General features: G+C 38.6%; 1 protein-coding gene across 1 annotated transcript in view; it reads left to right on the top strand.

Moving 5' to 3' along the window:
• LOC127446625 (opsin-3-like) overlaps positions 1 to 14,164 on the top strand; it is a 73,333-nt gene extending 59,169 nt beyond the window's left edge. Inside the window, exon 4 of the mRNA XM_051707702.1 lies at positions 13,466 to 14,164. Coding sequence (XP_051563662.1) covers positions 13,466 to 13,654 — 189 coding nt within the window. The 3' untranslated portion in view covers positions 13,655 to 14,164. The remainder of the gene's footprint in view (positions 1 to 13,465) is intronic.
• Positions 14,165 to 15,168: the final 1,004 nt, after the last annotated feature.

Below are 15,168 nucleotides of genomic sequence, written 5' to 3'. Positions count from 1 at the left end.
TGAAGGTTAGTGATAAGCTTTTCTGTCAAAATATTCCAGCAGTGATTAAACCTTTCATATAGGTTTGTCAGTAGTAATTCACATTTACATAAAACCATGATTATGAAAAGTATCATTTATAATATGCTTACATTTTCAATTACAGTGCCCATTCCTCTACAGATAGTATCCCTTTTCCTTGACTCTATAGAATATTATACAACAGCTAGTTCCAGTGCCTTAATCTAATTGGATGAGAGGCGTTCCAAGAGTGCTGATTGCTTATACCATCAGCACTGGGACGCTTTACTGTTTTTGTCACTCCTCTTGTGTTCGTGTCGTTTCAAACTAAGGTGTAAAAGCAGTGCAGATGTGTTACAGCAACTAAATGTGTGAATTTAGATTCATCCCTGTGACATTAAAGATTTCAGCCAGCAGGAGGCGACAAAAGACCTTCTTTTGTGTGTGCTATGAGCGAGTTAAGCTGACGTTGACAAACTGTGTTGTCAGTCAATGCGTGTATTTCTTTGAAGTCGTACAAAATTGTCTGTCACTCCATGATTGCTCAGATTACTACTACACAATAGCTGAGAAATAAAGTTAAACTAACAGCTTCAGCATTACTGCCGATCACAGCTGAGAGTCAAGGTGCCTACCTGATACAGGTTTCAGAGTTGGGAGAAGATGTAAACTTTCAACATGGCGGAAGAGAGAATGCTTTCTGTGTTGGTGTCAAAAAGAGTTCCCTAAGAAAAATAAAAGAATGAAACAGGCATCCTTCGTGTTTTCACTTCAACAACAAAACACTTGAACGAGAGTGAAATACTCATTGGATAATTCCGATAGCACATATGGTGGCATCACTCTACAGTCGGAGCGGATTAATATCACATTACAGCTGTAGCATGTTCATCACTGTAAAAGACGTAGGTATTCACACACTCAGTCACTCTCTCTCTCTCTCTCTCTCTCTCTCTCTCTCTCTCTCTCTTTCTCTCTCTCTCACACAACACACACTTGTAATAACTTGTTAGAAACAGTCCAAACTGTCATTACTAGTTCTAAAGTGTGTTTTTCAAATTAGTAACGGAGGCTTGGGAGCATCTTTTGAGCTAGGAACAGCTGATCCTTTGGCGTAAGAAAGTAGTTCCACACACATTTTTTTTTGGACAGTCCTTGGTTTTTCCCTACTTATTTATTACATTGTTCATTGAACTGTTGTTTAAAAGCAATATCACACTCGCAATAATGCTGTATTTTCCATCTAATAATATGGCTGTGATTACCTGAGGCACAAAGCCGCTGGACATACAGCACTCTAGCTCGTGTGATATTGCTTTAATAACAGCTTCAGAGTGTCATCTTACTAATGACAAGTGCAAAAGATTGTATAAAAATTTACCCAAACACATATGAGAACAGCAAAGATAGACAGAAAAGAAAAATCCCATCTCTTTCCATCACAACCCATTTTATACTGTTACTAACTGTACCACACTCAAGCATTCACATAAAAAAGAAGCCAGTTGTTGTTAAGAAATATGCAATATTCAGGATATTTAAATGTTAGGTTATTTAATCCCCTCTTTCCACTTATTTTTTTGTATTATACTTTAGAACAAAAAATACAATTTGATTTCCATACAGGAAAGTGTATTTTTACAAATTGATGTTTATGTCAGTATCCCTTTGGAGTATTTTGAGACTTTAATTCTCTTCTTGTTCTGCATCTCAAGCATGTTTTAAATATGACATCTCTGGATATACATCAGTTTTATAACACTGTTGCTAGAGTTAGCTAGTGTTAGTTCACTTTTGAACTAAAAAACACAAGGACCATCCGTACTACAGATGAAGCCTCACTTCAGGGTCAGACTTTTTGCATGCTGCCTGTCAGGGCCTCATTAAATAGGAAGTGCTGTTAAATGATCTCACTCGTTATAATGTACCATCTCAGACTGTTACCAGCACAGTGCGTCTGTGTTAGCCTTAGCCGGTCGCACACCGGATGAAAGGTGCCACGCACCGTCATGGACCCCATTTCCACCTGGTATTAAGATGCGTTTTGGGTGATCCGATTACATGTGGTCGGCCCTAAATAAAGGTCTAAACGGGGTCTAAAAAGTTATGTGATCGGATCACAAAAACCACATATGAATGTGGTCAAAAACGCATGTGACCGCATCACATTTGAGGTGTAAACGCTAATCCATCCAGTATGTGTCCCGTCAGCAGTGAAGCACCACCCCTCACCTGTCAATCAACCACAGCACCAAAACAAGGGTTTAAAAATTTGCAGATTACGAGTGGCTTTAAAAGGAAATAACTGTCCGATCGGAAAATATAAAAAAGCGGATATAGGGGGCCTGGGTAGCTCAGCGAGTAAAGACACTGACTACCAGCCCTGGGGTCGCGTGTTCGAATCCATGGCGTGCTGAGTGACTCCAGCCAGGTCTCCTAAGCAACCAAATTGGCCAGGTTGCTAGGGTGGGTAGAGTCACATTGGGTTAACCTCCTTGTGGTCGCTATAATGTGGTTCTCGCTCTCGGTGGGACGTGTGGTGAGTTGTGCATGGATGCCGCAGAGAATAGCGTGAAGCCTCCACACGCGCTATGTCTCTGCGGTAACGCGCTCAACAAGCCACGTGATAAGATGCGTGGGTTGACAGTCTCAGATGCGGAGGCAACTGAGATTCATCCTCCGCCACCAAGATTGAGGTGAGTTATTACGCCATCACGAGGACTTAGAGCACATTGGGAATTGGGCATTCCAATTTGGGGAGAAAAAGTGGAGAAAAAAAAAACGGATACATACACAATCACGCGAGCTTTACAGATCTTCTTTGGTGTGACTTACATCAACACAGAAAAGAAACAAGAACACTTGAAGCTCCTTTAATACAAGTAATCCACTTAAATAATGGATAATTCTGGTTGACGTTGCGTTTATGCTTAGATTCAATTTCAACCGCAACTGGGAGAAACAGCGCATGTTTTTTTTTTTGTTTTTTTTTGTTTTTTTTTGCATGTTCTTTGTCTTTTCTAACTTTGTTGCGCTTTAATATCATGCAGTTACACACTGACAGTGATTGATGTATGTCGTTATGAAACAGAGACCCTCCCCTTCAAACTCAAACATAAGTGGTCACAGGAGATGCATTTAAGTGACAAGGTGTGAACAGTGATGTGTCTCACCTGACCACATGTGATTGGATCACCCGAGACACATTGTAATATCAGGTGGAAACAGGGTCATGGGTAGGACAAGGCACAGGTGTCGCACACAGAACATTTCGATTCATTGCAGTTGGCAGTCCAAAGTTTTGAGTATAGTTACCATACATACAACAGTACATGTACTTTCCTGGTACATATATGGTAAATATTTTGTATCTACAGACAGATGTGTTCATAAATGGTAACTATGAAACATTACTGTACTTACCAATGGTACATACATGGTATTTATGTTGTACCTCCAGACAAATGTGGGGTAATAACAGGCACTTACTTATGGTATACATACATGGTAACTTATCCAAAACATCTCCGTACTTACCAACGGTACGTATATGGTAAATACACTCACCGACCACTTTATTAGGTACACCTGTACACCTACTTATTCATGCGATTATCTAATCAGCCAATCATGTGGCAGCAGTCCAGTGCATAAAATCATGCTGATACAGTTCAGGACCTTCAGTTAATGTTCGCATTATCCATCAGAATGGGAAAAAAAACTGAACTCGGTGATTTTGACCACAGCATGATCTTTGGTGCCAGACAGGCTGGTTTGAGTATAACTGCTGGTCTTCTGGGATTTTCACGCACAACAGTCTCTAGAGTACTATTGAATGTATCTAGTAGTTAACGCATAAGTTATACAGAACTTGTGGGTGGGAGATACAAGCTTGGATGAAGATACTTATTGAGTACTGCAGTTCACCTTACCTAACAATATTTATCTGATAGGTATGTACCATGATATTGCCCTCCTTACATCCTTGTAATTTCTGACAATTCATGAAGGGATTTTTGATGACATACTAATAAGTATAGTCCCTTTCCCACCTACAGTTTCTGTACTTTTCCCATAATACATTTCTAGATGAGAACTCTTACGAGGAATGACACACCCGAGGAGACTTTTCCCATTACAATCTTATTCACAAAGTACTCCCGTAATGACGTCATCTAGTATCAACTTTTTTTCTTCTGACATTGTTGCCACGTGTGACTCAATAGCAACAACAACAAAATCAACAACAATGACGGAGGATGCCAGGATCCGAGCTACTCTTTTGTTAGGGCTGGATAATAAAACATTTGGCTGCTTCTGAAAATATAGGCAGCTGCATTGCTGCCTAATCAGTTAATGGTTTAAACGACAGCATTTCTGAATGAATGGAACTCTTAAGGAAACTGGTCCCTGAACAGTTTGAAAGCAACTTATTTCATCCTACTTCCTTATACAACCTCCAACTCAGCATTTTCCAATTTTCATACGCAGCCTTTGTCTTCAGGTTACAGTTTAAACTAGGTACGTAAGCAGTGCGTGAGTGGTGCATGACGTGCTTCGTGCTGCAGCCGGAGTGAGAGGAGAGACGCCTCGCCTCCATGCAGCACATGCTGAACTCAGTGGAAAACATGTTGAAAATGCAATCGTGCTGCAGCCGGAGTGAGAGGAGAGACACCTCGCCTCCATGCAGCACATGCTGAACTCAGTGGACAACATGTTGAAAATGCAATATAAACATTTTTATCAACACAATCTTTTAAAATAAAGGCTTTTATGACCCAGCATGAATTACTGTACTGAAAAACTCACTCATTTACTTAAAAAAGACGTCTTGATGCAAGTTAACCACTCAGTAACAGGCACGCAATACTTCCCTCATGTAAACTAGATTTCATGACTGTTTCGTTTATAATAGAGTTCAAATACCCACTCTCGGTAAACATCAGATTATTTATATTCATCATTCCAGGAAACACTTAATGTAGTAATCCAGAACTTTTTTCCAGAAACTTTATTTTCTGTATAGTCACATAGTACAAACAGTACAGATGTGATGAAAACTCCTGATGAAGCCACACACACACACACACACACACACACACACACACACACACACACACACACACACTTGAAATGTGTGATCCTCTTTGGAGACTATGTTTGTTGTATATTATTTGTCAAGGGAATTGTAAAATTAGCACAATCTTATGAGTAGCAGGCTAGCAGTTAAAAGTTTGTTTACAAATGGCAACTGCGGATTCCTGCATTTCTCAGAGCTATTTGTACATTATACAGGTGCATCTCAATAAATTAGAATGTCGTGGAAAAGTTCATTTATTTCAGTAATTCAACTCAAATTGTGAAACTCGTGTATTAAATAAATTCAGTGCACACAGACTGAAGTAGTTTAAGTCTTTGGTTCTTTTAATTGTGATGATTTTGGCTCACATTTAACAAAAACCCACCAATTCACTATCTCAAAAAATTAGAATACATCATAAGACCAATAAAAAAAACATTTTTAGTGAATTGTTGGCCTTCTGGAAAGTATGTTCATTTACTGTATATGTACTCAATACTTGGTAGGGGCTCCTTTTGCTTTAATTACTGCCTCAATTCGGCGTGGCATGGAGGTGATCAGTTTGTGGCACTGCTGAGGTGGTATGGAAGCCCAGGTTTCTTTGACAGTGGCCTTCAGCTCATCTGCATTTTTTGGTCTCTTGTTTCTCATTTTCCTCTTGACAATACCCCATAGATTCTCTATGGGGTTCAGGTCTGGTGAGTTTGCTGGCCAGTCAAGCACACTAACACCATGGTCATTTAACCAACTTTTGGTGCTTTTGGCAGTGTGGGCAGGTGCCAAATCCTGCTGGAAAATGAAATCAGCATCTTTAAAAAGCTGGTCAGCAGAAGGAAGCATGAAGTGCTCCAAAATGTCTTGGTAAACGGGTGCAGTGACTTTGGTTTTCAAAAAACACAATGGACCAACACCAGCAGATGACATTGCACCCCAAATCATCACAGACTGTGGAAACTTAACACTGGACTTCAAGCAACTTGGGCTATGAGCTTCTCCACCCTTCCTCCAGACTCTAGGACCTTGGTTTCCAAATGAAATACAAAACTTGCTCTCATCTGAAAAGAGGACTTTGGAACACTGGGCAACAGTCCAGTTCTTCTTCTCCTTAGCCCAGGTAAGATGCCTCTGACGTTGTCTGTGGTTCAGGAGTGGCTTAACAAGAGGAATACGACAACTGTAGCCAAATTCCTTGACATGTCTGTGTGTGGTGGCTCTTGATGCCTTGACCCCAGCCTCAGTCCATTCCTTGTGAAGTTCACCCAAATTCTTGAATCGATTTTGCTTGACAATCATAAGGCTGCGGTTCTTTCGGTTGGTTTTGCATCTTTTTCTTCCACACTTTTTCCTTCCACTCAACTTTCTGTTAACATGCTTGGATACAGCACTCTGTGAACAGCCAGCTTCTTTGGCAATGAATGTTTGTGGCTTACCCTCCTTGTGAAGGGTGTCAATGATTGTCTTTTGGACAACTGTCAGATCAGCAGTCTTCCCCATGATTGTGTAGCCTAGTGAACCAAACTGAGAGACCATTTTGAAGGCTCAGGAAACCTTTGCAGGTGTTTTGAGTTGATTAGCTGATTGGCATGTCACCATATTCTAATTTTTTGAGATAGTGAATTGGTGGGTTTTTGTTAAATGTGAGCCAAAATCATCACAATTAAAAGAACCAAAGACTTAAACTACTTCAGTCTGTGTGCACTGAATTTATTTAATACACGAGTTTCACAATTTGATTTGAATTACTGAAATAAATTAACTTTTCCACGACATTCTAATTTATTGAGATGCACCTGTATGTGTTTGACCAGTCACATGCTGAAGGACCTCCCACAGTCCCTCTATGCCCCAAAAGTACCTACTCCAGAGTAGGAGCTAAAAATGTCCCCTAAAATAGGAGATTTTAACTATAGTTCCTCAGGTGCGAAAGCAACGAAAAGCACTAGTCCTGGGGAAAAGTACCTAAAACGGGCTTTAGTGCGTGCAGTGGGAAAGGCCTGTGTGTGTTGACAGTTCTCAGTTTGGATATATGCAGTAGCTACCAGACTCATATTTGCACTTGACTTTACCAGTTGTCATGTGAAGAAGGCCTTGCTTAAAATTACTAAGTACTAACCCTATGAAGTACTGTATACTTACTAAGTATACTAACTGTTTCATATTAAGTTCCCATCCAACTTCCAAAGCATGTACTATGAGAACTTATACTTACTAATATCTATCATTTTTAAAGTAATTTTGGTAAGTACCATAGTGTTTCACATTAGTTAACATGTACGTGCAGTATAAGTAGGTGCCTGTTATTACCCCACACTTGTCTGTAAATAATAAATATTTACCATGTGTGTATCATCGAGACTGTAAAGTTTCATATTAGTTAACATGTAGGTACACTTTAGATAAGTACGTATTGTAACGCCACATTTGTCTGTTGGTACAATATATTTACCATTTACAGTAATGTTTCATATAAGTTATTATGTATAGAGTAATATTTCTTATTAGTTACCATTTACAAACACTTCAGGCAAGTACTTCTTGTCACTACACATTTGTCTGTAGGTACAACGTACCTGTATTTACCATATATGTACCAGGAAATTATGTAATGTAAAATAAAGTGCTACCGAAGGTTTTTGTATTTATTCAAGAATGAACAAAGTGACGTTGATGAGTTTGCAGGTTATTGTATGAAACCTGTGCAGCTGTGCAAACTGAACGATTAGAAATGGCAATGTTTATTATGCAATTTCTCTATATGTTGCCAGGAATAGGCTTCATTCAAGCTGTCAAACCACAAAAAGATTTGTGTAGGCTAAATGGAAAATACATATAAAAAAAATTATCATCCAGTCATGGCTAAAGTAAATAATCTATGTCCTTTGATAATGATTTGGATGAAATTGAATGGGAAATTATGCGAGTGGTGCTCCATGGTGCTGCAAAATTTAAAACAGCCTCCAGAGACATTTACATTTAGCAGAGGCTTTTATCCAAAATTACTTACAAATGAGACATAGCTGGGACAGACACTTACAATCAAAGAAAGTAATTAGAACACGTGTCGTCCACCCCTTAATGCCATGGTCACACTAAGCCTTGAGCATCCAAAGTTACTTTAACTCTGAAAACCATGTAGCTTTAAAGTTTGTGCTCTTACATAATCCAGCCAAATTGTCATGTTGGCCAATCTGAGACGTTTAGATCCTCTATTGGTCAAATGTCTTTTGGCTATGCAAATCCGCAGGCCACTCTCAGAATTCGGCAAATTCGAAATTTGGTACGCAGTGGAAAACAAAATTTGAGCATGAGCATGAGCATGAGCTTGCGTTTCTGGTCTCCTACGTCTGCATGCGTTTTAATGGAAGTGAAAAGAGCATCAAGTCTTGTGTGACCGCGGCCTGAGGGGACTCATAAACCTTGTTAGGCCAAGTTTAGGACAAAAAAATCACAAAGGACAGATAACGTTAGAGAATCCTGGCAGTGTAACCTTTCCCTTTTTCTTGAGGTCATCCTCAGAAGCTGTGCTCATGCACTGGATAATCAGTTTCTCGTAAAGCAGAGGGTGGTAAGCCCAAAAGGTGCAGGCAGCATCGTAGTACTTCTCATAGTAATGGCACAGATCTGTTTGTCTCACAGAGGGGATGTACTTGTACACATGGACCTCCTTGCATAGGCTCATAATCAGGACTATACCTGTTGAACACACACAGACACACAATTCAAGTCGATCTGTTCATCACTAATGATTAATTGACCAGCCTCATACACTGTTTACAGTGGTTGCAATGCTTCAAAAGTAAATCACATTTAATAACTCCTGTTATAATCAGTTAAGCTATCTGCACTGGAACCATCAGTTGACGGATGCATTGTTGCTATTTTTGATGTGCTGCTGAGCTACTCCAGCCACTTTATTATCCCCCTCCATCTGAAATTTTTCGCTATTATTTTTTGTTATATATTTATTTTAATATAATATATTTAAATAAGTCAGCTGCATCATCTTTTGTTTCCAACCATAGTCTACAGAATGCATACACAGATGTAATATTGAGATTTTTATCATTAAAGCTGCGGTATGGAACTTTTGGGCTCTCTACCGACATCTGTGGTTGAAACCTAAAATTGCAAGTAACTTGGGGAGAAACACGAGGGGCAGATTCACTAAGAATTTTTGCGCTCGTTTAGCGCCCGATTCATTAAAGGAATTATGCAGATTAGACAACGTCGCAAACACGGCCACAAAATTGCTGCTGAACGCAATTTGCATGTGCAGTCCTGATTTTGCAGTCCGATTCTAAGCGCAAAATAGCCGAGGATGCCGCAGACCACCGTATTTGACCCATCCTGCCGGGACTGAACAGCATCACTTTGATCCATGATAATTTCTTAAACATGCAGAACGTGCACTTGACGACACCGCGCCTCTGAATATATGCCAGGTTATAACGCTCTTCAACATAATTTGATGATCATTTGATTAATTACTGCTGAAATGATCAGTTGAAAATGTTCACAAACATCACTTTTAAATAAAATTCTTTTTACCACATTCTTTCATTTGGTGGTAGCTAATAGCACGATGTAAATGTCACAGGGTAAATTGCACATAGATTTGTGAATGAAGCACAACCTTTAATGAGCCTAATTTACATAAACTACGTTTCCATCCAAGGATTTTTTGCGAAAAAAATTTTAGTGCATCAAAATAAAGCTGATGGAAACGCAAATTATCGGTAAATTTTCACAAGTGTCGACATAATATTTTTTCCATTTCACTCTAGCGCATAAACTCTATGTCGATACATCAAATTTAGCGAAAAACTGTTTTGGAAACACTTTTTGTCGAGAAAATTGGCATTAACGCAAAAATGTAGTGTCACATGACAGAATTTACCCCAGTAGTTAGCCTGTTAATCGTGACGACAAGGTATACATCCATAAAAGCCAATTTATTGTACATGATTATGGATTGATCTTAAGGGCATATAGATCCGATGCTGCAAACATGACACTTCCAGGAGTACCAACACAAATATCTCATATCATTCACATCAACAAGTGCACGGTGAACAAATGAATGGCCACTGTTTGTGATTAATTTAATCGCGGTAGACATCGGTTTATTTATTAAAGTTGCTTTTCCACACCATTCAAAATAATAGACAGCAGTCATGGAATTAGCCCACAATACAAAAAACAAACAAACAAACAAACAAACAAACAAACAAACAAAAAAAACAGTCTTGACGCCTCCTCAACTCATGTGAAATGCGATTTACAATGACAAAAGAACATTATTGAAATTCAAAATGATTATTATTTGTGTGGTGTTTTCTGATAAAACCATGATCAGCAGTTTAAATAGTCTACTGTAGGAAAATGATACTGTAGATCTGCTTTGTGTTTATAATTCTTATGCTGAAGTCAGTAGATTTGTAGTTTTAATAAAGGAGAAGGTAAGAACGTTATTGAAAGTCACTATTATTAGACTATTATTGTTGTCTTTTTGGATGAAAAATAATGCGCAGATTGAAGGAAGACTATAGATCTGCTTTGTTCTTTTAATGCTTAAACACTATAAAGTCTCTTGGTAGATTTCGGTCATGAACGATTCACTGACTCACTCACAGCACATAAGATGCTCATTTGTCGCCACCTAGTGACATTTCCAGAAGGGGTCACTGAACTAATCAGTTAACAAAATTTAACAAATTTGTGAAACAGAAGCAAGCCTCACCAAAATACTCTTTATTTTGCAGCTACTGCTGCACAATTGTAAACTTGAATAAACTTGAATCACTAAAATAGCTGGAATTGATGCTTTTATCTTATTCTTTAAAAAAATATATCCCCAAAAATTTTTTCGTGGACCAGTGATTGTCTTACCTTTTTCGCCCCTCATGAGTTTACATCCCTGTAATTTGTTGTGGCATTGCAAGAACAAATCTACAAATTAGAAAAGAAGCAAACTTGTTTTTTTTATTTTTATTTATTACCCATTTAGCGCTCTTGCCACCTGTAACCTCACACAGCGTAGCCTGTGATTTCTTTTTTTTTTTTTTTTTTTTTTTTGCATTGCCGAATTTCAAACATAGTAATCACGCTACTAAGATGGACAGAAAACATGGACAAGTTCTTGAAAAGGAAAAATATTGATGATATTTAGCCTATGTGGGATAGTGGTGTGCCATAGAATTTTTTAATCGTAAAAAGTGTGCCGTGGCAGAAAAAAGGGTTGGGAAACACTGGTTTAGTGAATCTGCCACTGATTGTTTCTTAAGCCAGTTGTGCAGTCCTCTTGAATCTCATGGTTTGAGATTACCTGTCTTCACCATATCATCTCAGAGATATTCACCAGCAGAACCCGAGTCATGATGTCCTATTTTCACATTTATATTTTGTTATTTTTAACTGAGATATTACTTTATTTGATAAAGATAACTAATACTCTTTTTTTACATATTTTAATATGATTATTCAAGTTTTAATATGTTTTATCCTGCTTGATTCATTAAAGCATGGCAACCAATAAAAAGCTTCAGAAACCCTATCAGAAAACAAATCTAAGCATTAGAGAAAGTTAAAGGTGAAGTGTGTAATTTCTGCACTACTAGTGGCACTAAACTTAATTACAAAAATAAAGTATGTTTTCAAACAACCTTTGCCAACACCCCTTAGACTCATCATGCCATTTCGCACTCTCTGATTCCCTATGAACAAATAGGCCATACTAAATAAAAGCCGCTAAATGTTTGATGTCGTAATGAACCTCCAATTTTCACTCTGGTTTTACTCAATTCTCTGTCTATGTGTCTTTCAGCAAGTCTTCGAATTTTGGTGGAGCAATGTTCATATGGTTGTTCATATTTCCCTGACTGAACAAGTTGCCATGCCCCAAATTCATGCTATATGTTGAGCTAGAAAGGGATGGGTGGAGCTGAGTGGGCCACTCAAAATATAAACATCAATGTTTTGGCAGTGATCCGGACCTAGCTCTGTGTACTGTGCTGTAAATTTGGCTACCTTGTTGTCTTTCTTTTTTTAGACTGCCATCTGCCCGCAGGCTGTCAACATACACAGCCTGACAGCACCCTGCCGAGATCAGAGCTGTCACACTGCATACATGCTCACATGCAGGGGACACGCATTTCAATTAGTAAGCAGGGCTGTAGTCACACGCCAGTCAGGTGCTTGGGAGACCACTCAGCCAATAAGATATCAGGTGTTTTGAGAGGAACCATAAGGGATCCACCCCTTGGGATGGCCAATCACCTTAGACAGATTGCTTATTCTGTGACCACTTTTACAGGTTGTAAAGGCAACAAAGTTATCTAAGTGTATTGTCAAAACACCAACCAAGCAGCCATCATTTGAGAATCATGCTATTCGCTAGTTCAGGAGATGCCACAGAGACTTTTGTGTGGGGTGGAGTGGATTTATTTGCCATCCTTATACATACTAAAGCTGTATAGAGATAATCACATGGCACATAAATAGGTTTAAATATATAACAGACACAATTTCTACACTTCTCTTCTTGACCTGACAACAGTGCATGAATGTCTACTGTGTATTAATGTGTTATTCATATGTGATACCTAACATCAAACATCCAACAGAATAAAGACATTAGTCCATCAAAGCATTCCAGTCAATAGTAATTAACACTAAAATCACTTTAAAACAGAATACAGAATGCACTTTGGTGTTGTAATTCAAGGGAAGTATTAGCTGGGCAAAATTCCTCACACTTAAAAGGATAATTCAACCAAAAATAATAATTCTCACATAATTTAATCTCCCTAGTGCCATCTTAAACTTGCATGAATTTCTTTTTTTTCTGTGGAACACTAATGAAGATATTTTGAAGAATTAATTATGTGTCTGTTGCGAACCTGGCAAAACTGTCTAGTTGTGTACAGCGTTATGCACATGCATCAAACGAGGAAGTGTATGAATGAGCTTTTCTCATGAACCCATCAAAGAGACTGTGGAAGTCAAGTTTTGTAGTGAATTAGGACTAACATTTTGGTCTGTTTCTCACCAAAGTGATTGTATCTCTTCAGAAGACATGGATTAAACCATTCAAATCACATGGATTACTTTTATGCTGCCTTTATTACCTTTTTTTAGCTTGAAACTTCTGGACCCCATTGACTTACATTGTATGAACAAAAACTCCTCATATATCCTTCAAAATATCCTTTTTTGTGTTCTGTAGTAGAATGTCATACCAGCCTGAGATGGCATAAGTGTGAATATATGATGAGAAAATTATCATTTTTGGGTAAACTATCTCTTTAACTGTAAAAAATATGCATGGCTGTGGTTCTGTTGTGCCTCTAAGAAAATAAAGAGTAATAATGTTTTTGATTTTGGCAGTTTTACAGGTGTTTCCTCATCCTGTTTCATTGCGAACACAGCTCCCTAGAGAATGGACACTCGTCCATGCCCTCAAGAACTGCTATCATCCAGCTCAACCTTAGGGTTTATAGCAAGACTGTGGCTGGCAACACACCCCCTTCAATTGATCTCAACCAACAAGAAAGCAACACCCCTGTATCGGACTGAACCAATCCACCCAAGATCACATCTTGATTTTCCAACTCCAAATTATTTGAGTAATTTCCAGAATGATGACAGAAGTATTCCATGAAGTGTTGTCGAGTGCTTACCCATCAAAAGCAGAAATGCTGAACTGTTGCATCGATCCCCAAAGTGATCTCTGCAGTCGTCTCCATTCTGTTAAAGTCCTGTGATGGCAAACTGTCTGACTGTGACACACATGTTGCCCATTTCAGTCAGTATTTGTATGTGTGTAAGCTTACAATGGTTCCTTGGCTGGTACAACCTTGTCAATATAAATGTTACAAACAGCAAGCCTTTGCAAATTGCAAATAGCCATTGGTGACTTGTGAAAATGGGTATGTTTGGGTCATGTGCAACTGCATTACTTGTGAACATGCATGCCTCCATATTGTCTGTTTTCGCAAACCATTTAAAGGTGGACTCAGTCATTTTTATTTATGTTGCACAGGCCGATATGGCAGTTATTTTGGACTTATCCTGACACCTAGTGGCATGAATGTAGCATCACTCTGAAGCAAAAGTTTTCAGTTACTGATGTCACTGCAAGCGAAAGCTTCCAATAAAAGGAGGTTGTTTATGTGAACTTAACATATTGTCTTCCACTAGGTGACCCACTTCATGTAAAATAAAACAACTTTTAAGTCAGGTTTGAATAAGATGTTGAATAAAACTGAATTTAAAGGAAGCACCATTTACAGAATGCGCTCAAGACTAGTGAAATACTCCATCCCTAAATGCTTTGTATTCTCTTACTCCTCTACTCTTAATCATGCCATTGTTGCTGGTGATCAATCATGGCATCATTAGTCACATAACCAGGGACGTGCTTCAAAGTAGTCCAGTGTGAATGCAGTCCCATTATCCAGGACAAACCTGGCCTCTACAGTGTGAAGACTACTTATCAGAATCAGCTTTATTGCCAAGTATGCTTACACATACAAGGAATTTGTCTTGGTGAAAGGAGCTTCCAGTGTACAACAATTCAAAAACAATACAAAAACAGCAGCAAGACATAATGTAGATAATAATAAAAAATAAAAAATAATTATACACATACGTACATACACACACATACACACATACACATACGTAGTGCAAATCTAATACAAATCTGTTATCTTTATGTACAGTGCAAATGTCTTTTTGTTTTTTTTTCAGAGGAATGAAATGGCAGAAGAGGTTGGATGTGTTGGATAAATATTAAAAAGAATAAACTATGTATTGCACATAGTTATTGCTCAATGGGGCAATTTATCTGTTCATGAGATGGATAGCCTGAGGGAAAAAACTGTTCCTGTGCCTGACGGTTCTGGTGCTCAGAGCTCTGAAGCGTCGGCCAGAAGGCAACAGTTCAAAAAGGTAATGGGCAGGGTGAGTGGGGTCCAAAGTGATTTTTCCAGCCTTTTTCCTCACTCTGGAAGTGTATAGTTCTTGAAGGGGGGGCAGGGGGCAACCAATAATCCTCTCAGCAGTCCGAACTGTCCTTTGTAGTCTTC

Source organism: Myxocyprinus asiaticus, chromosome 9 (assembly GCF_019703515.2).
Source record: "Myxocyprinus asiaticus isolate MX2 ecotype Aquarium Trade chromosome 9, UBuf_Myxa_2, whole genome shotgun sequence".
In the NCBI taxonomy this organism is placed as follows: domain Eukaryota; kingdom Metazoa; phylum Chordata; class Actinopteri; order Cypriniformes; family Catostomidae; genus Myxocyprinus; species Myxocyprinus asiaticus.
Note: the sequence above shows the minus strand (reverse complement) of the source record. Positions and strands in the feature narration are given on the sequence as shown.